General features: G+C 39.0%; 3 protein-coding genes across 3 annotated transcripts in view; 1 reads left to right on the top strand and 2 right to left on the bottom strand.

Moving 5' to 3' along the window:
• Positions 1–503: 503 nt before the first annotated feature.
• Positions 504–6,873, bottom strand: nudt5 (nudix (nucleoside diphosphate linked moiety X)-type motif 5). The gene is made up of 10 exons (XM_046872757.1): positions 6,736–6,873; positions 6,367–6,440; positions 6,168–6,235; positions 4,713–4,765; positions 3,530–3,637; positions 3,338–3,433; positions 2,528–2,629; positions 2,376–2,384; positions 2,204–2,257; positions 504–970 (listed from the first exon to the last, which is right to left on the bottom strand). The coding sequence occupies exons 2-10, from the start codon at positions 6,415–6,417 to the stop codon at positions 861–863; spliced, it is 651 nt and encodes a 216-aa protein (XP_046728713.1). The 5' UTR covers positions 6,418–6,440; positions 6,736–6,873; the 3' UTR covers positions 504–860.
• Positions 6,874–6,965: 92 nt separating this feature from the next.
• Positions 6,966–12,482, top strand: cdc123 (cell division cycle 123 homolog (S. cerevisiae)). The gene is made up of 13 exons (XM_046872756.1): positions 6,966–7,122; positions 8,247–8,318; positions 8,402–8,465; positions 9,215–9,247; positions 9,457–9,552; positions 10,219–10,325; positions 10,415–10,463; positions 10,539–10,614; positions 10,956–11,078; positions 11,179–11,207; positions 11,301–11,402; positions 11,871–12,008; positions 12,106–12,482. Exons 1-13 carry the CDS (start codon positions 7,049–7,051, stop codon positions 12,175–12,177), a joined length of 1,035 nt encoding a protein of 344 aa, XP_046728712.1. The 5' UTR covers positions 6,966–7,048; the 3' UTR covers positions 12,178–12,482.
• An 850-nt stretch (positions 12,483–13,332) lies between these two features.
• adipor2 (adiponectin receptor 2) overlaps positions 13,333–21,720 on the bottom strand; it is a 32,188-nt gene continuing 23,800 nt past the window's right edge. The window contains exons 3-8 of the mRNA XM_046872755.1: positions 21,215–21,370; positions 18,705–18,876; positions 17,401–17,587; positions 15,849–16,036; positions 15,105–15,298; positions 13,333–14,983 (exon numbers count right to left, since the gene is read on the bottom strand). Of these exons, the coding sequence (XP_046728711.1) occupies positions 14,855–14,983; positions 15,105–15,298; positions 15,849–16,036; positions 17,401–17,587; positions 18,705–18,876; positions 21,215–21,370 (1,026 nt within the window). The 3' untranslated portion in view covers positions 13,333–14,854. The remainder of the gene's footprint in view (positions 14,984–15,104; positions 15,299–15,848; positions 16,037–17,400; positions 17,588–18,704; positions 18,877–21,214; positions 21,371–21,720) is intronic.

Here is a 21,720-nt window from a genome sequence, read left to right as displayed (position 1 = left end):
TAGTAAACAGTCTAAAGCATAATTCATATATACACATCATACTTTTGCCATGTCTATTCTTTTTTCCGGAATTCAATAATTTTTTTATTGATAATTATTTCTTTTCCCGACAATTAGTTCACCCCCAGCAATTAATATTTTTCCTGACAATCAAAGCAGGCTGTTTTATTGCACTTTTTTTTGTATATATCTTTTTAAAAGCAACAATTCAAAACAACCCTGATGTTTCTTTCTTTTTTTTTTTTTTGTTTTTTTGGGAGAGACGGCACCTTGATTAAAAAATAAAATAAAATAATAATAATAAAACCTGTGTAATAGCGCCCTCTGTCTGATTTCTGAGGTATGTGCGTTAATCAAATAAAGTACCCTCACCGTCCAATTGAGCAGGAACACCTGGAGAGTACAGACCACTTTTTTTTTTTTTTTTTTTTTTTTTACAGGTGGGGGAAATGAACAAAAAAGATTTTTCACATAAAAATTATAAATAAAAGACAAAAACAACCTTTCAGACAAATGTTAATACAATTTACTTTTTTTTTTTTTTTTTGCATTTCTATGTAACAGTACTATAAACTCAATACAGATTTTATCATCCCAAGCTCAGAAGCAGCGGATAACAAATCAGCCATTTTGACATTTTTATTTGGTCCTAAAAATTTTTATTCTTATACATTTTTTTATCACTATTAATAGACTTTACTACTTTGTACCCAGTGCAGTTAGTGTTAGGAATGTTCAAGTAATGTGTTAAACTTTAGAGGTCTGTTGAAACATTCTCAGCAGCTCATGGACAGCTTTTACACTTGTATTATTTGTGCTGTACGGCTTATAACTGTGGGAGGATTCGTGCCTTTAACGTCTCACTGTTTGAGCACCGGGAGCTCGTTGGGTTTAAAGAAGGCTTGGGACATTCCCATAGCGTAAATGTACACTTTGGAATCCACGACGAGTTTCTCCTTCCTCAGTAACTCTATAGAGAAAATAAGCACATTTCATGTGATCATTACAGCACTTTTAATAATGCACATTGTCCCATTAGCATCATCAATAAGTCCCTATAAATGTATCCTTAATGAGCAAGCCAGTGGTGACATGCTGAGGAAAAAACTCCCCTCAGATGGTATTAGGAAGAAACCTTGAGTGGAACCAGACTCAGAATTGAAGCCCATCCTCATCTGGGTGACACCAGATGTCTATTTATGAGTATTTCAGAAATAACCCACAACAGGATGGTGAGGTGCGACAACGTGATGCAGAGCGACAAGGAGCAGAGTGCGATCACAAGCGTATCGTGACACAGTGTGTTCATCGCAGTAATTTGTAAATAAAACAGTATTAATTCAACAATTCATTCATCTAGTTACAATTATTACAAATATATATAATAAATGAAATCAATTAAATCATTTATTCAATCATTTATTTAATAATGTTAGAACCCACTTGCTATATGTCATGTTTCTGAAGGATTAGCCATTCCAGAATACAATTTGGGATTTTATCTCCAGCCTAGTTACTTAATTTCGATTTGAATCGCGCTTTTAACAATGGACATTTGTTCAAAGATTTGAACCCTTGACTAGAGGTTGAAGGCACAAGTGGCCGATTGCTGTAACTATCGGCTATCCGCAAAAAATATATACCGATAGTTTTTCCGGGTTGCGTTGGACAGTACGAGAGCGGCCTCTAGAGGTGGATTACTGACAGTAAAATTGGTCACTAAAATATATGCGCCTTACAGCTGGAAGTACATTTATAAAAATTCGCCAACACCTTCTGACCAATCAAAGCACTTTATTTGATAAAAAATTTCACCCCGCGATTTGACTGTTTCTGTAAAAATTCATTGCACACACACTTAACACAAATAAAACCACAAATGTCCCTAAATGACAAGAACCCAAACCCCAATTACTCCCAAATGGCAGAAGAGAGTTACTTTGACTGCATGCCAAATTTATGTCAAATTTTAAACCAATAGAAATTAGAAAGGAAACATGGTGTCCATTAAACTGTGTGTAAGTAATAATAATGGTTGTTTTCTTTCTGCTGTGTGGCTGTAAACAAAAACAAAATGGCCACCGCATGGACGTAGGCCCTTGGGCAACACGTTCACTACTACTTAATTTTTGGCACTTTTTTATGAAAATATGTGAAATGTGATTCACTTTTGGAGTAGGTACAGTAAAGTAATGATACTCACCGTCTATTTTCCTCTGAAACTCATCTAAAGGTAGAAGAATCACGTCGACAAATTCTGGGAAGGAGGGGTGGGGTGGGGGGGGAATGGTTAAAACAAAAACCAAAAGGGGAACAAAAACCAAGGAATTGTGCATTTATAAATGTAATAAAAATGAGAGTCAGGAATTTTTTACCTCCATCACCTGAAAAACAAAGAAAAAAAGAAAGAATGTGATTAGTAGTGAGTAAGTCAAGCTTTTAAAAAAGTCTGATGTTAAGAGTAAAACTTTATACTAAATTATATATCATATAAAGAAGGGAAGAACAGTACACACTGGACTCTTACCGAGCTGCTGAGTGGGGTTTATATTTTCAATATCATCTCCGTTGATGTTGACCATCACGATTTGTGTGCTACAGTTTGACAGGCCAGGATCCAGACACGTGACTGACAGACCAAGAGAGAGAAAAAGGGGTTACTATATGGTGCCTGTAAAACATATGGAAACACCTAGTGTTTTTTGAGAGACACATCCATGTTTCTTTTGTTTCTATACAACAAACCTGATCATGTAACAGTATGAAGATTTACTTCTCTATAAATGTCCAGATGTTCCACTATATTTTCAACGAGAAATCCAGCCTTAGCATGAATAACAGTTTTCTGCATTCTACATTCTCAGCATCTGGACAGATTGTTTCCTGTAAAACTTGCCAAAGATGTTCTACAATCCAGTTCATCCCAGAGCAATTCAATGAAAGATATCACTCCAGATGACTATATGCTCTCTAAATAACGCTTGCAGAGCTCGGACCTACGCTTCAACTCATCGTCTTATTGTATGGTGAAGTCGGTTCTGGTCCAGACGGAATCACATGGTGTTGAAGTATAGAACGGTAGCAATGTTCAATATTCCTTACACTTTAAGTCTCCAACCTTCCCTGCTTCAAAACAACCCCAAGCCATTAAGCTTCTGAGCACCTGAGTGGGTGAGGCAGTCTGCTAACATCTCTCCTGCTCTCCTTCTTGCACAAGTTCTTCTACAAAGTTTGTTGCATAGAAACACAAGAAACATGCATGTGTCTCAAAAACCATAAACGAGTCAGTGTTTCCACACTTTTGACACCAGATGAAGAAATCCAGTCTCGGTGGTACCTGGCGTTACTCCCACCACCTCGCCCTTGTATCCCGTCTCCTCCTTCAGCTCTCTCAATGCAGCCGTCTCAGCGTTCTCATTATCATCAATCAGACCTGAAAACACACGTGTCATTTTACAGAAATCGCGTTTCAATCATGAGTGCTGCAAGAAAAAACAAACAAACAGAAAAAAGATCTAAAATCTCAGACCTGCAGGAAACTCTAGAGTGAAGCATCCCATCGGTGGCCTGAACTGTTTCACCAACACCACACAGTCCTTATGCAGAGTTCTCTTCAGGATGGCGATGATCCCAACACCTGCAAGAACACACGTGGGTCAAGAGGTCGACAAATCTAATCAGTGCTTATCAACGGCAATGATCACTTTAATCAAATTTCACCTGATGGATAATTATTATAGACACATTCTTAATAAACGAATGAAATTCCAATCATTGACCCCTATTACGATGCAGTGCGTTTTCTATACGTTTACTTTAACTTCACAAAATTTCAAAGTCAAATATCTGACTCAACTACGTTTAGTGAAATCGGGCGTTACCGATAAAAACGTAACTGGTCAAACACGCAGCAATCCACCAATCAGGATCGAGCGCGTGCTCTGTTTTAAATCGCCGCTTGGTGTATCTACTGATCACCAACATACAGTTCAGCATCAGTTCAACATCAAGCAGAACATTTAGAGAGGAATAAATGATGAAGAAACTCCAGACTCGAACTCACCACAACACACGTGACCTCATTTGAGCGATTGTTTGTTTTTTTTGGGCTCATGATAATTGTAATAGACATCAATCAGTGTGTGACTCATTAATACTCTATTAATAGAATGTTGTGCATTAATTGAGTTTATTAAGTAAAAAGTCTTGAAACTAAAATGATCATAGGAACATTATAGCTGTAATAAGTCACAGTACTTTGGACACAAGTACATTTGAAGGCAAAAACTTTTGTACTTTTACTCAATTGAAAGTTTAAAGAGACACTTTTACTTTTACTGGAGTCACATTTTACATACTGTTCTTTCCCCCGATTCACTGTTCTCGCGTTATTATCTCCGGATCTTATTTAAAGTTGTAATACATTATTTATAACCTTAAATATCACTCCCTACAACTTAATTTCAATTTAATTACGCCGGTTACCATAGTAACAAAGCTAAACATCGTCCACAGTGTAGAATTTTCCGCGAAGGATGTAATTATAGACATCCAGACTAAGAGAAGTCTTTAACGCACTCGTTCTCAACAGGATAATAATACACTTCTGGACAATTTTTTATAAACATCTAAACTGTTTTTGCGAAACTGAAAAAGTATGTGTCGGTAAAAATGACGCAGCCGAAAAATGCTTTAAAACCAGACATGCTCACCGTCTACAGTAGTGTCGGTTGGTCTTGTTGTTCTCTTCACCGTCTCCCAGATTCTGCAATGAAAAAGTTTATTAAAAACATTCTCTATAAGGAGAGGAGGCTCTCTCCTTATAGACTTCTTATACATCACTATTTTAACTTTTCATTCAAGAGCCAGACGTGTTACTCGAGTAGAAATGTAATTGGAGGAGTTTTATGTAAGTCAGGAACGCTGCACTTGATCCACCACTGGATACCACCACAGAGCAACACCATGAGCCATTTGCTGTTATAGTAACCTCCACTCAGCATTAGATTTTAGGGAGATTTGTGCTCATCCAGCTGCAAGGATGTTACTAAAGTCAGGTAGTGATGTAGGTGAGAAGGTGAGGAGGCCTGGGGGTGCAGTCAGTGTTCATATTCATCATGTTCTATAGGGTTGAGATCAGAGCTCTATAGCAGGAGATCTTCCACCTCAACTGATCTAAAGCATATATTTATGGAGCTGGCTTTGTGCACAGGGGCATCGTCATGTTTCATCTTTAGTGTATAGATTGTTTTTCCACCTTAAATGGAAAGCATTTTTACGTGTAGAATAAAAATATGATTTTATTCAACTTCAGAGTGATTTAGATTTTTTTTTGAGAGATTTGAGGTTTTTATGCTCTTAATTGGTTTCACTTTAAGACAAAATGAAGAAATGTTTCCGCTCTAGAATAAACAGTGGTGGACTGTAACTAAGTAAATGTATTACGTTACTGTACTTAAATAGCTTTTTTGTGTATTTGTGCTTTACTGAAGTGTTTTCATTTGACTTTCATTTGCATTTGCGGCATTTAGCAGACGCCCTTATCCAGAGAGACGTAAAAAAAAAGTGCTTTGAGTCTTTAGCAGTGAATTAATCTACACTGGTACGCAACATTACAAACTTAATAGAAATATAACTTTTGAATTCTACAAAGCAAACTTGGAAAGTGCTAATTTAAGTGTTTCAGGAAGAGGAAGGTCTTCAACCGTCGCTTGAAGATAATCAGGGACTCTGCTGTACAGACATCTAAGTTCATTCCACCACAAGTGAAGGGAAAAGTCACACTATACGAATTTGTGTGCCTCCAAATGTTGTGGTAACAGTTTGGGGAAGAACATATGGCTGGAAAAGTCAGGTGTCCCAATACTTTTGTTCATACAGTGTATAATTGTGTGTTTTTATAGGAACAGTAATTCATACTATTAGAGAAATGAAACGGAAACACACTTGGAACACACACTTCTGAAAGAACTGAATATCTTCTGCATGCAGCATGCTTTAGTTTCACATTTTCTATAAACAGTGAAATTGAATTTGAAATCGAATCGAGTTTCAGATTTTAGTTATGTACTTCAACCACATACTGGGTTACAATAAAACCGGCGTAAAATCTTTTCTCTCTCTGCGTCACTTGTGATCCAAGGGAAGTTTACATCTGTGATTTGTACCTGGTGTTTCCAGACGGATCCACGTACGTGGTCTTTTCAAGCTTCACCCACTGTCCAGTAGCTGTAACCTATAAAGGAACACAGGAACATGTGCATGTGTGGGTGTGTCAGGGTGTGTGTGTGTAAGCTGAACAGGGGGGGAATCAACATTTAAATCAGTGTATTTATTATTGAAGGTGCAATGTTAGTTAATATTTACCTCCTCTTTCACTACATGGGGCTCTGTGCTGCTTTTCCCAGGACAACTCATGGTGTCAGTGTGTTATTTAATCTCTGCACACACAGCAAACATACTAATGACCTCACAGACAGACAGACAGACACAATTATCTACTAAATGAACAGAAATTCACCTACAAACCAGTACAGTGTTAATATAGCTGAAGTACTTGGCTTGTTTTTATAGTTTATTTGCTTTATATCGGTTTCAGTCGTGTACATAATTCCGATCTAACCGTCTAAAACACTTTAAAATACATTCTGCATTTGTCTTGGGATGTAATAAATGTAATAAATTCATAGAATACATTGATAAATAGAAATATATTTTAATCCCGATCTCACTCACGTGCAAGGATCCAAAGTTTTCTTCCAATTTGAAACGGCCACCCACTGGTGTAACCCTCAAAAATTCCCCCCGAGATTTCTCTCCACTTCAGATATTCTTTATTTTATTAATCGTGTGCTGTGTTGTTGTAGATGATGATTTATTATTTATATTTATTATACCATTGGGAATTTTATGCGCATGCACGATAACACGAATAGTTGTTCTCTTTCTTTTGTTTTTAGACCAAAGACCTAGTAGGAACGATTGTTTTAGAGAGGTTGTTGAGCCGGATTTATTTAATGCAGCACAATCATCTTGACTCTAAGGCATTATGAAGAAGGAGCAAGTTGCAAACTGTCAGTTCTCAGTTTGGTATCCTTTATTTAAGAAACATACGATTAAAAGGTAAATATGGAGTTTTAGTATGCGTGTAAATCTCTATTATTAGTTTTTTATATTCTGTGAGTGGGAAAGGAAAGATATGGGGGAAGAAGCTAGTTAAGTTAGCATGCGCTGATTATGTGTAGCAAAGGCAGATAATAATATAGAAATTATAATATTTATCGGTTTATTGTATTTTATTTTTAAGGTTATATATATGTGTGTGTATGTGTATATATATAATGTGTGTGTGTGTTGTATACAATGTGTGTATAAACGTATATATCTGTGTATGTGTATATATATATATATATATATATATATATATATATATGTGTGTGTGTGTATACGTATATGTGTGTGTGTGTGTGTGTGTGTGTGTGTGTGTGTGTGTGTATATACGTATATATATATGTGTATATACGTATATATATATGTGTGTGTGTGTGTGTGTGTATACGTATGTGTGTGTGTGTGTGTGTGTGTGTGTAAATATATATATATATATATATATATATATGTATGTATGTATATGTGGGTGTGTTTATAATTGTATATTAGATGTGTGCATATGAGAGGGAGGGCAGTGGAGTGGTGCATTTGTGAAGGTATTGAAGGTGGAGGAGTTTAAATTCCTGGGGTGATCTGTGCAAAGTAATGGAGATTATGTTAGAGGAGTGAAGAAAAGGATGGCAGGAGTGATTTGTGATCGAGTTAAAGGGAAAGTTTAAAAGATGGTGGTGACACCTGTGATGTCGGACAGGAGATGGCAGATGTGGCAGAGTTAAAGATGTTGTGATTGTCTTCGGGAGGAATGAGATTAGGATTAGAACAGGATTAAAAATGAGTTTATTAGAGGGACCGTGCAGGTTGGGACGTTTTGGAGACGAGGTGACAGGAGTGATTGAGATGGAGGGACATTGGGTTTATTGGTAGAAGAATGCTGTATAAGGTTTAAACTGATTTGTTTCTATTTACAGCCATTTCTTTTTCATTCTTAAACAGAAAAAAATCTGTAAATTTTGATGCTGTGCATGAAATGGTTGTTATACCACTAATAAAAAAATAATGTGCTTTTAGATAAACATAAAAAAATAATGTAATAACATTTTCTAAAAATGTTAAATATTTATTTTTTTGTTCTCCAGCTTGATTTTTCCTCTGCCCCAGAATGTAATCGATTACCTTTTGGACGACGGGACACTAGTGGTTTCAGGAAGGTGAGCGTTTCTCAAACTTTAATAACCCTTTTGCTTTATTTGGAATGAGTCCGCGTGAATCAGCTGTAGGTCGTGTTTTTCAGCGACAGCAACAATCAGCCTCCGCAGAGCAACAACAACGCCTCTGACGACGAGGACGACATTCAGGTGGGTGACGACGGCGTGTAGGTGTGGAAATGTTTAAGTTGCAGCATCAAAATAGCAGAAAAAAAAACAACCTTTACTTACTTTACTTACACCCTTGTGGAACATCTAGAGGAACATCTTCCCAGAAGAGTGGAGGGAATTATAACAGCTATAGGAGACTACATGTGGAATGCCATCCTCAAAAAGCACATACAATACTTATGACCAGGTGTCCACAAACTATTGGCAATATAGTGTATGTCCAATATACATTATATGGACCAAATGTTTGTGGACACCTGACCATAAGATTGGTGTTTGCATCCCATTCAACATTGAGTCTCCTAATAATACCCTCCATTCTTCTGAGAAGATGTTCCATTAGATGTTGAGAAGATTTGTGCTCATTCAGACACAAGGGTGTTAGTAAAGTCAGGTACTGATGTAGGTGAGGTGAGGAGGCCGAAGGTGTTTTATTAGGGTTGAGATCAGAGCTCTATAGCAGGAGATCTTCCAGTCCAACCCATGTAAAGCAGATCTTTATGGAGCTGGCTTTGTGCATAGAGGCATTGTCATGCTGGAACAGGTTTGGGTCTCCTAGTTCATGTGAAGGGAAAACATCATTCTACCACATCCAAAGACGTCCAATACAATTGTGTGCCTCCAAGTTTGTGTGAACAGTTTGGGGAAGAGCCACATATGGCTGGAAAAGTCAGGTGTCCCAATACTTTTGTTAAATATTTGACTCTCTCTCTCTTTCTTGATTTCAGTGGTCTGACGATGAGACAACTACGGTTGTCACGGTGAGCATTCCTGCAGCTTTCTTGAATATTTTTAATTTTTTAATTTTTTTTTTTTTACAACTGGGACTATGTTTCTAGGGCGTGTACAAAAAGTAGATAGAAAACAGCACAAATTTTTAGCTTCTGTTCTATAATTTTTGCTCATTGTTTTATAATCTGGTTTGTTTTCACTTCTTGAGGTTTCATGTATTTCTCTTTATTTTCCCCAGGCTCCAGAATTCCCTGAATTTAACTCAGAAGTTCAGGAAGCAATAAATTCCCTGGGAGGATGCGTCTTCCCTAAACTGAACTGGAGCGCACCGAGGGTGAGCGAGAAACCTCACGCGGTCTCGTGTTTGCATAACGTCACGACAAAAACAATACGACGAGTTCGAAAGCAAAACACACAGTACAGTGTATACACTCGATGGCAGCGTAGTTACATCCGGTGCAGTGCCGGAAGATCTTCGGGAATTGCTATGACTGTAAAGAAGAAGCAGGAGTGGAAAACTGTACATGCATATGGGAGATGTTTTCGACTCCTGCTTCGTCCAAATCATGTCCAATCAATAAACCTTTATAGGTATACTGCAGTCTACCTGTGGAAAAGTTTATCGATTGGACATGATTTGGAAGGCACACACCTCTCCTAAAGAAGGCCTTACAGCTGATGATGCAAAGAAACTGCCTGCAGAGCTCAGAGACAGGATTGTTGCTAGACACAGAAATGATGAAGGACACAAAACATTGCTTCTTCTCTGAAGATTCCCAAGCCTCCCAAGTCTCAAATGAAAGAACTGTGACATAACCAGGACTCTTCCAGGGGCCAAAATGACCAATCGGGGGAGAAGGGCTTTAGTAAGAGAGGTGACCAAGAACCTGATTGTCACTCTGACTGAGCTCTGGATCCTGTATGGAGATCAAGAGAACCATCACTGCTTTTACATTTTAATTCTGATTGCGTTCTGCTCCGTGTTTCTCGTCACATGTAGGATGCTAACTGGATTGCCCTGAATAGCTCATTGCAGTGTCAGAGTCTCAGCGACATCTTCCTCCTGTTTAAAAGCTCGGACTTCATCACGCACGATCTCACTCAGCCGTAAGTGTGCTGCTAGTACAAACCTCCCTCACACAGATCTGCTTTGCTGCATTGTGTTTAAACACTCGAACCTTCTGTCCTCTTTCCAGGTTCCTGCAGTGCAGCGACGACTCTCCAGATCCGGTTATTAACTATGAGGTGCAACACACACACACACGGCACTAACTATATTCATTAAGCAGCTTGCTCATACTCTGACCTTTAATTTTCCAGCTTGTTTTGAGGAAATGGTGCGAGCTCATTCCTGGAGGCGAATTTCGCTGCTTTGTGAAAGAGAACAAGCTGATTGGTATGAGGATTTATTGTCATTTAATTATATTCCATCACTTCATACTCGTTCTTATTTTCTTATAAACATTTAAAATGAAAGCATAGCATATTTTGGTTTAGTGTGTAGTGTGGGTCTTGGATTCTTTCCAAATGCACTGTTCCACATTGTCGTATTTAGAGCAGGTCTGTAAAGAAATTCCGCGTCATGAATATGTGGTTTAGCGTCTGAATTAAATTAAATGCACAGCGCTGTCCAGGGTCCTGATGGCATTTCCATCGAGACAGGAAGTCGGTAAAGTGTCTGAGTTTTGAGCATCTTCTGTTTATCATACGGTATAATGACCAGCCGTGGTCTTACAGGAATCTCTCAGCGAGACTACACACAACATTACCAGCACATCTTCAAACAGGAAGCTGGGATCTCCTCCTCCATCCAGCTGTTTTTCAGAGAGCACGTTCAGCACCGGTTCCCCAACGATGACTGTGAGTCACATCTGCACACACGCAAATGCGAAACGAGCAACAAACGCTAACGTTCTGAGCGGGTAATGACGTGTAATCGTGCTTTCTTTCCTCACTGCAGTCGTCTTCGATGTGTACAGAGACAACATGGTGAGAGACACGGCCCTTTTATTATTATTGTTATTGTAATGAGCAGTATTTAATGGTGGGATGTTTTTAAAGACCATGTGCTGTGTGTGACAGGGTCGCGTGTGGCTCATCGACTTTAACCCTTTCGGCGAGGTCACAGACTCGCTGCTCTTCTCCTGGGAGGAGCTAACATCTGGAACCAGTCTCTCATTACAGGTACTGAATTAGATGTCCTCAAGATAATAGCGTTTTATCAACCTAAATATATATTTATAAAAAAAAAAAATTGTTTACATTTGGTTTAATCCAGAGTGCATTACAGCTCTCATTTGTGGTAGTAAGCAAGTTTGTGAGTTCAAATCCCAGCACTACCAGGCTGCCACTACTGGGCCCTTGTGCAAGGCCCTTAACTTTCAGCTGCTCAGCTGAAAGGACAAATGCTGTAACCTATACAACTGAGCAGTTGAGCGTTAAGGGCCTTACTGAAGGGCCCAGGTTTTGCACACTCCAACTTTATAACGTCGTTATCGCTGTAAAGTCACTGAGATTTGCATCGGAACAGAACCAGACCACCTCGCTCGATCAGTTACCATAGAAACAATAAGATGTGAGAATATAAGCGTCGGGATGTGTCGGGAAATGAACGACGCTGTGGAATTAACCGATCACGTCTCGCGTTAACAGGACGGTCCTGCTTTCCGCTACACGACCAGCGAAGTCACCGTCCAGCCCAGCCCGTGTTTGTCTTACCGAATCCCACGAGACTTCCTGGAGATGTCCACCGGAGAGGACGCTTATAAGCTAATGGATTTCCTCAAACTGGTAAAAAAATTTTTTTTTACACAAGAATTAAGTTAACTGTAAGAATGCAGTCGCTTCATAAAAGAGAAATTTACTCTAAAGAGACTCTTTATTGTAGAAAAAAGGCCAGCAGGATGCCGAGGAAGAGGAGGAGGAAGAGGAGGATGAGCCTCACAACCCCATTGTGTGACATCGACTTGATGAAGTAGATTAAGTTCTCCTGCTTCCCTTTTCTGTGATCTCATCAGGGACATTTTCTTCATTTTACCCACATAATAATATACATACTGTAAACTTCCACCGGCTTCACCAGGTGACAAAACACAAATACGCAAAACAAACCAGAACAACACGAGGACGTTTGAGTTACTGTATAATATTGTACTGATAAACGAAGAAGTAAAGATGTAACGATATTAGAAAGCGCACATGTAAATGTAACGATAAAACCGTTTGAGTTTTCTTCTGAATAGAGGAACAAGCTTTATATCATTACACTGATGTACTGTCATTTGTTATGTTATTTATATATATAATTACACACACACACACACACACACAGACAGACATACCAGGTTCACAAGTTCTTGGACACCAAAGACTTTTTGGGCCAAATGCGATCAATTTTTGAAAGCATGAAATTTTTCCCTTCACTTGAATCTGCTAAAGAGCTCTGATCTGAACATGACTGAACATCATAAATGCTGACTGCACCCCAGGCGTTGCTCACCTGACCTACATCAGTACCTGCAGTACTTTATTAACACCATTGTGTCTGAATGAGCACAAATCTCCTCAAAATCTAGGAGATCTTTCCAGGAGAGTGGAGCTTATTGTAAAAGCAAATGGGGACTAAATGTAGAATGAGATGTTCAAAAAGATACCGATCTCCTAGAGAGGTTTTGGCAAACATCTGCCCATAAACACACCAATAAAAAATGGACTACATTTTAAAAGACAAAACCCAGAATTAAGTCTGTCAGGTTTGTGTAACTTAATTTTAACGCATCTTTCTGCATTTTATTAGATTTTTTTTCCAACATGCGCAATAAAGGTTGCATAGTAATGTAAATATTTAGAGTTACTTATGTTGAGGTATTTATCTAGAGAAGGTGGAAGCTTAGTGGTTAAGGCACTTTGGATCTGAAAGGTCATGAGTTCAAATTCCAACCACACCAAGCTCCCACTCCTGGGCCCCTGAGCACGGCCCCTGAGCGTTGTATAAAACGAGACAAATTGTAGTCGATCTGGATAAGTGTGTCTGCCATAAATGTGCTTAAATCTCTATATGTCTAGTAAGAAAAGGTGAAATTGGATTTAATAAGGAAAGAATTGAAAAAAGTCATAATTGAAAAACGTTTTATTAGAACAATACAGTAGATATAAAGGTTCTACTGCAGACACTCGGAACGTGTGTGCTTCAATGAGAAATAGTACGCACCTTTCACACCTTAACAATAAATTAATATTACAAAGAAGAACCAAAAGAAAAAAAAGATAACCAATCTCCAAAAAAATCCATCGTTTTAATTATGCAGTGAATCAAGGCCTTGCGTTGGTGAAGTCGGGGCCTCACGAGCGGACGACAGTTTGCGTCTGACAACACTGTCAAAGTCTTTTACAGACGGAGGAGTGTGCAGGTTACAGGCTTTTCTCCTGTAGTGACGTTGATCCCCGAGTTGACTTTGTTTAAAATAAAAAATAAAACAACTTTCCCACACAAGCTGATGTGTAAGGCAGCGTTTTAATGATGCGGACGGTGGCTGTGCGATGCCTCCGTTACGACCCCTGATCTCGTAAAAGTGTCCTTTTCGAAATCACGTGAGCGGTTCGAAACCCAATACTCTTGCGTAGATGAAAACACAGTGTGATGCGTTCGTGGATCTATAAACACCTGACCCATAAGCCCTCTGGAAAAGGCAAGCGAAAGAAACAAAACTGCATTTTTATGCAAAAACAAAAACAATAAAATTAATCAAATGTGTGAGCTGAGGTGCGATAATCCAAGAAGAGAAGCAGAAATTCCTTGTGTGGAGAAAATAAGGAGCCTGAAAGCGATATATTAAGGCCAGTTGTTGAACCTGGCATCTGTCAAAATTATGGCTTTGCCAGAAAAACCAACGCTCTTGATGGCTTCTCGTGGATTTCTGACTCAGCGCTCTAGAAAAGGTACACTGTTTAAGCCTCGGAGGAAAAACTGCGGCTGTGCCCTTTCACGTGAAGCGGCGAATATTGCTTCGTTCGGCTCATTCAGAACATTTTTTTTTTCCTTCTCTGGTCTTTTATTTGCGTTCTGATTTTCACCCTCTGATTATTTTTTGGTTCAAAAGCGCACAGTTGATTTGACTCCAAGACCCGAATCGATGCATCCGTTTTTTTGCATCATTTCATTCTTTTCCTCTCGATTTAACAATACTATGGTTTTTTTGTATCATTATTTAACATTTGTAAAAATCTATATAACCCAGTTTAGAAATCTTATTTACATTAATAACTTTAACAGTTAAAACCATTTGCACCTTTAAAAGGCAAAATTTCACAACTGCCCCCCCGCCCTGTCCATCCCCAGTTAATATGCAAACTGCACAAAGTCAAATGTTTACAGATCTCAAAAACAACTCTGTAAATCAGTATTCCAGACTTGGTCCACCCTCGAGCTCCACTGAAATCGCATAGTGGATTTTTTTTTTTTTAGTTTTATTAAAGAGGGCAGAAGAAGAGGCAGAGAGGAAAGAGAGAAAGAAGAGAAAGATCTTGTTCAGCCCTCAGTAGTGGAGCGACACCGGTACGAGAGGAGGAGGTGGCGTTACTGGCGACGGTGGTAATTAAAGGGGAGGTCTGTCTCCCCCTGGTGGTGCAGTGCTGCCTCACAGGGCTCCGTCCGCTGTACAGCCGCCTCCCTCTGTGTAGCGAAACTCCTGCAGGTTACACACGCCGTGGAAGTGCACGAACGCTCCCGCGACCACTAAGATGTGGAAGAGCTGGTGCGAGTGGAACTGGGGAGCACAGGAACAAAACACGTGAACACGGCTGAGGATGATCATTAGTGCAATAACTGACAGTACACCAACAATCGGTGTGCGTGTTATACACTCCTACAAAGGTATACACACTCACCCAGATGTCACATTTGCCGGGGAAGAATCTCTCAGGGATGCGTGCAGCGTAAAGGCAGGCTCCGGTGATGTAAAGGGTAGCCATGAGGAACAGCCAGCCCATCTGACCGATAGTGGTGGCCCTGAGGAAGCCCTCGGAGATTACGAAGTGAAACGAGGGGACAACGCCACTTAGGCCCAGACCCACAAATACACCTGTACCACACAAAACACACACAGATGTTACTATTACACAGCTTTATTTATTTTTTCCTATTTTTTATTTCTTAAAGGTCAGTCTGTAGCTGCTTTTTGCAACCTGACATCACCTGTGTAGAAAACTTTTTTTTTTCCTCCGAAAAGTGGCAAAATTATTGGCACCCTTATATAACATTGTTTTAGTCATCTCTGCGTATTCTTTATTAAAATATGCTTCTGTCTGACATCAGGGCTGTCAAAATAAACCTGGCAATTAATGCGGCACGCATTTCTGTTTGACAATCTTTAGAAAAATATAAAGTAATAAATATAAAAGAGGCGAAATTAAAACCTTCAACGCAACACACCTTAATAATATTCTTCATATTATATATATGGGTCAATTCCATGAACGAAAAAAAAACCCAACCAATTTGAATTTAAGTACTCAATAAAGCTTATAACATGAACTTATGTTCTTTCAAGTTTGATGCTCTGTTTAGTGTAAATCACTCAAGGAGACTTGTGTAGGGTGGCAATTATTCTGTGACGTAATGCAGCTGCTTACCAGCTCTTACGCCTCGGTACTGTGGTGTGGCGAAAAAATCGCACTGGGACACGAAGATGGCAGCGAGGCCAAGGATGCACACCACGATCAGGTACACAACACAGGGCTGAGGGGAGCAGTAGAAGGAGTAGTAAAGCCACGGCACGAAACTACCCATGATCAGGAACGCGATGCCGGAGTAGTCCAACCTACAACACAGATGAGACATTTTCAATACACTCTTTCACAAAGCAGGTATTTACTATACAGGTTTGCACACTTCAGTGTCTGTCACAGAGAAGCAAGCATCATATTTTACCCTGTTTTTACTTAATCATTCCTTTTAAAATGACTGTACAAGTCACTAATGGCCTTTTTTTTTCTCAGAACAGCTCATGTACAATTTGGAAATAACACAGAGACCTGCCTCAGCCAGTACTTCAAGCCAGACATGACGACATTACTAAAGTAAGATGAAAGAAGAGGTGGGGCTTCCATGTAGGTAATTAACATCTGCATATCATCTGGCACATCTGCCATTCTTACAGGGGGTAAAAAAAAAAAAAGGCCTAGTGGCATATTTGTGTGTATTTGTTTGTAATTGTGACTTGTAGTGCAACTTTGTTTATTTATTCGTTTAATTTTGATGGCAGGATCAGAGGAGGGAAAATGGGACATTATGTGGTAGTGGAGGCTCACAGAGTTTTGGCTGCAGCAAAAAAGTCCATCATTTTAATATTTTTTAATAATTCCAGTGTATTTTTTTTTTCTTGGTTGATTCATTTTGAAAAATTCCTAAATATGTGCCTAAAAAAACCCTCATGTGTTCCATTAATGTGTTTGATGGTCATGATTGTTTCACTGTGGTCTCATAGGGTTGGGGGTTCTTGTTGGTTTTAGCAGGAAAGAGCGTGCGAGTCTGCGTATGACGGAAGTGGAAGTGGAGGAATTGCCTTTTGTTTATAGCTGGGTTTATTTGATGTAGCTTATTATCGGTGCACTTATTCCGTTTCATCCTTTCAAGTGTTTTTTTTATTGGTTTGAGGGCTGACGTTGGTATTTTGAGGGCTTCCTTAGCATCAGTGTCTGCCTGTTCATTGCTATGCGATCCCATATGGCTCATAATAGTGTATGGTCACACAAATGGGTAAAAGATGCGGTGTGTACAAACTTGCATGCATTCTAAACGTGTGCGCTAGATGGCTCTGTTGTTGAGATTATTTACATCGTTGAAAAATTTGCTATAATTTCCCTTTATGTTCCTTCGTTAAATATCTCCGGGCCAGAATTGTTCTGCTCGCTCTTCAAGAATGCATTCGCTTCGCTTCATCCCTTCTACGTAGAACTGCGAGCGTAAATCTTGCCAATCAATAATAGTCCCCCAAGACCCCCCACCCACCCACTGAGTACCACTTCATATGATCAATCTGAGAGAGTTCAGTGAAACGGAACAAGAAGCTCAATATGGTCTCATTGATTATCGCTGCTTCTGTGTTGTACCTCATTTGCTTTTGATGTGTGCGCAAAAATAAATAAATAAATACATTTTTAAAAATGCCATAAATTCACTGACTTTGAGAATATCCGAGAGACACCCTCAGAATGGCAGTAGACTGTGTGAAAGAGCCAGGAGAAGGACAGGCAGAGGATGGCTCCCAAGAAGAATGCGCCGATCACGATCTTCTCCTGAAACGGTGCCACGAACGACATGTTTGGTCTGAACATGTACACAATCCCCAGACACAGAAAGAACAGGCAACCTGCCAATAGAAAGGGAAGCAAAGATTAGAAGTGTGTATGGAGAACATATATTTTTTTGTTTGTTGTGGGTGTAAGAATTAAAATCAGTTTTATGTTGATGTAGTCTTTGAATGAAACCACATTCCACAGTATGCAAAGACCGATACCTAATTCTACCTTAATATCTGCAATATCTTTGTATCGGTACTGGATTCGATAGAGTTATCTTAACAGTTTTTCCAACCTTTAAGACATGGACAAAAGTTTGTGGACACCAGACTATAAGATTGGTATGTGCTTTCTGAATATCCCATTAGTCCCCATCTGCTGTAATAATGATCTTCACTCTTCTTGGAAGATGTTCCACTAGATTTTGGAGTGTGTTTATAGAGTTTTCTGATCATTCAGCTACATGGGTGTTGGTAGATTGTTGTCAGGTACTGATAAAGGTGAGGTAAGATGAGGTGAGGTGAGGTGAGGTGGCCATGGGGAATTATAACACCTCCAAGTCCAATGACAATTGTGCTTTGTGCCTTCAGCTTCGTGTTTGAGAAAGCAGCACATATGGCTGAATAAGTCAGGTGTACCAAATGTTCTGTCTATATAATGTTCTTAGCTGATTAAATCCCAGACTAACAATTACTAAATAAAAGCTCAGTTTTAAAAGCAATTTTCTTTTTATCTATAGTTGTTATAATTAAATTTTTCAAAAGAAAAGCTTAAAAGAACCACGTTAATGATGATATCAGAAACCTGAGGTGCGAAACAATTCTACTTCAACATCTGGCTTTAATAAATAAATAAATAAATAAACAAATAAATAAATAAAGACCCACTGGCTAAAGTCAGCGTGAAATCGCTAATTCCCAGGACCATAAACTGGCGCTACTGTTTAACAGACATTCTCTGCATGTAACTAAATCTTTAAATCCTCAGACAACATGGCTCTCTCCCAAGAAACACTGCACTCCTGCAAGCTCTATTAAGCTAATCACCAGTGATTAGAGCAGGCCGTAGATCTGCAGTCCGGCGTCAGTGCAGATGTAAGCAAACAGCTATACTGTGGAGTGTTAGACAGCAGAGCATCAAAACTGCTGCATGTGACAACGCGCGCGTGTGTGTTATTCATTTTCTCACCAAGAAGGTGAGTCCAGATGTTTCCTGTTTCTGTGTGAATTCTGAAGATGCTCTTGAAGCATGCTCTGAAAGACGGCATCGGGGGCCTGTGTCCGTGCAGGAGATAGTCGTTGTCTTTCAGCCAGTCGGGCAGCACGTCATGAGGGATGACACGCCACCGGCCTTCCCACATCTTCACCAAATAAAAAGATGAATGCAACACATCATATAAACAATGGAAAAACCTACTGGTCTTTTACAAGAGAAATAAATTGGAAAAAAGAAAAACACATACTAGAGCAAACAACAAAAAAAAAACTAAGAAAGACAAAAAGAAAAAACGAAAATGCAAAAAATACATGTAAAAAAGAAACTGCTAAAAAGCAAGACAAAGAAATAGTAAAAAGAGAACAACAGACTAGAACTAAAGAAGAATGAACAAAGAAAAAGAAAAATTAACAAAAACACAAACAGAAAGAATTAGTAAAGAGGAAAAATGTATACTAGAACTAACAAAAACAGTGAGAGACAAAAAGAGGAATAAAATTTTTTTTACAAATAAATGCAAGAAGTGGAAAGAATGAAAAGAAAGAAAAAATAAATTAAACAAATGAATTAAAATTGGCAAAAAGTAGGACAAAAAAAAAAAAACTTAAGACAGAGAAACGAAAAACAAAAATAGTAGACTAAAACACACAATATAAAAACCATGAAGACGAATACTAGAAAAGTCAAAGAAAGAGCAGAGAAATAGATAAAAAAAAAATAAGATAAAGCAAAAAAGAAATAGAGAAAAAAAAGAAACAGATGAATAAAAATAAAGGGAAAAGAGAAAATCTTTTCTAAGTATAAAGCGACAGTGAGATAAATATAGTGCATTAATGATATTATTAATCACAGTGAGGAAGTGGACTCATTGTTTAGTTGATTAATCCAAACTCTCTGCTCATTCTTTAAACACACACACACACACAGTCCTCAAGCTGCTTGCTGTAGTTTTCCACTTTACTGAAAATAACAGAAAAACATTTCACAACGCTCTGAAAGGACACTAACACATTCCTTTCTCCACTGTGTGTGCGCAGTGTGTACCACGGTATCTCCGACTCCTGTGAAATGTGGACAGAAGTGTGTTCGCAACAAAGAACACACCCAGGAGTGTATATTCCACAAAGATAAGAGGACTATTTAATATAATTTTTTTTGCATTGAAGCAAGACTCATTTTTCATATTTATCACCAAAACATTAAAGAGCAGAAGTTGTAGAGCAAATGCCAGACATCATCCCGAGTGATTAATGTGGTAATTGAAGGCCTGCGGTGAGCAATTTCAGCTGAGGTTCGGGCTCATCGGAAACACCACGATGCTCCAAAGCCTTGGCCCTTACATCCTGCTCAGAGAGCAGAGATCAGAGCGAGTGGAGAGACTCTTAGTCAGAGTGGCTTTTCACACACACAGCCGTGCTTCGACTACATGGGAAGTGAGGAGGCGAGAAAGAGGGCAAAAGGAGGTTGACTGTTAACGAGACTTGAACTGGAAGGCTTTTTAACTAACACTGAGCAGACGTTTGTCTTTCCCCTGCTGAACTTGCGTGTCTATTGATAGAAAAGCGAGTCGCCTGAGGACAGGAGATGGGTAATAAGTATTGGAAGGTTTCCATGCTGATATTCTCGGTTCCACAGTGAGATGAAGGAGCATGAATGCGGCTGCAGCTGTTTGGTGGAGATGAAGTGTTTTAAGGGAGAACGCCTGTTTTGATAAGTGAAATTATGTGACTTCTCTACAGCCGTGTGTGTATATACACCTTATGTGTAGGACATGTGCTTCTTTCTTTCTTCCTTTCTCCATCCATCAAATGTTTTAATTTGGTGTGAAACCTTATGCCCTTCACCATGAAGATGCTACTACAATGTGTACGGCATGTTCATGGACAAGGATGTTAAACCTCTGTTATGGTCCGATTTAATTAAAAAATAATTGTAAAATAATGTAATTTGTTTTTCTCCCTATTTACTGATTAAACTATTGGAATTGCACGAAAGCTTTGCTGCTGATGAAGAGTGTGCTTGAGAAGTCTAAGAAACCAGGATTTAAAGATTCCTGATTAGAGTCCACTAATTCCTGATTAGGGTCCACAGAGAAATGTTCCAGATCCGTCACATTCATTGCTTTATCGTAATGTTTTAAAAAGTCTTGGAAAACTTTTTTCAGTTGATATTTGAGAAAACAGATTGAAATGGTCCAGTAAAGCAATTGTAAATAAATTCATGACGTGATGTTGATGCTTTATAAAGGTGCAATATATATGTAATATATAATGATATCACAAAGTCGTCCTTTTCCCCGCTAGTTCGCTTTGTGTCACAATGTGCCTTTAGCTACTGCTTCATCAGTTTAGTTTACGAGCAACTGAAACACATGACTGGGCAAAACCCTGAAGCTTTAACATTCTCACTGGGCCGGATAATGAATAAATAATTAGCCCACCCTGTGTTTGTGTGTGTGTGTGTGTGTGTGTGTGTAGACTGACCTTATGGACAAACTCCTCCATCTTTTCCATAGCGTGGTGGGCCTGCAGCAGTGGCGTCATCCCCATGAAACCTTCATCCGAGGTTTTCTCCTCCTCTACCTCTGCCCCTTTCCTCTCGCCACCTTTGTGGTGTACCTTTCTTTTAATGGCTGCAGTCTGAAAACACCAAACAGAAGAGTCAGGACACACGATTCCGACTACACCGGCTTTGTTTACCTCGACAAAATAATCTCATAGATCCAAAAAGGAAAATCAGATTTTGGCTGAGATTTGATCAGATTTTCGTGCACTTTGTGTAATCTAATACGGGAAAAAATCCCAGGTGTGCGAATCGGTCGGTCAGTCGGCCAGCGATCGCGTTTCTTTACACTCCAAACACATGACGTATGCAAACCTATCCTCTATCCTTTTGGGAAAAACTAATCGATTCTTATGATGGGTTTCATTTGAACAATGTTTTGCACTCAAATTTAGTTATAAAGTTCATACGCTTCAAATGTAACGTA

This window comes from Silurus meridionalis, chromosome 18, assembly GCF_014805685.1.
Source record: "Silurus meridionalis isolate SWU-2019-XX chromosome 18, ASM1480568v1, whole genome shotgun sequence".
Classification (NCBI taxonomy): domain Eukaryota; kingdom Metazoa; phylum Chordata; class Actinopteri; order Siluriformes; family Siluridae; genus Silurus; species Silurus meridionalis.
This window is presented reverse-complemented; position numbering and strand designations above follow the sequence as displayed.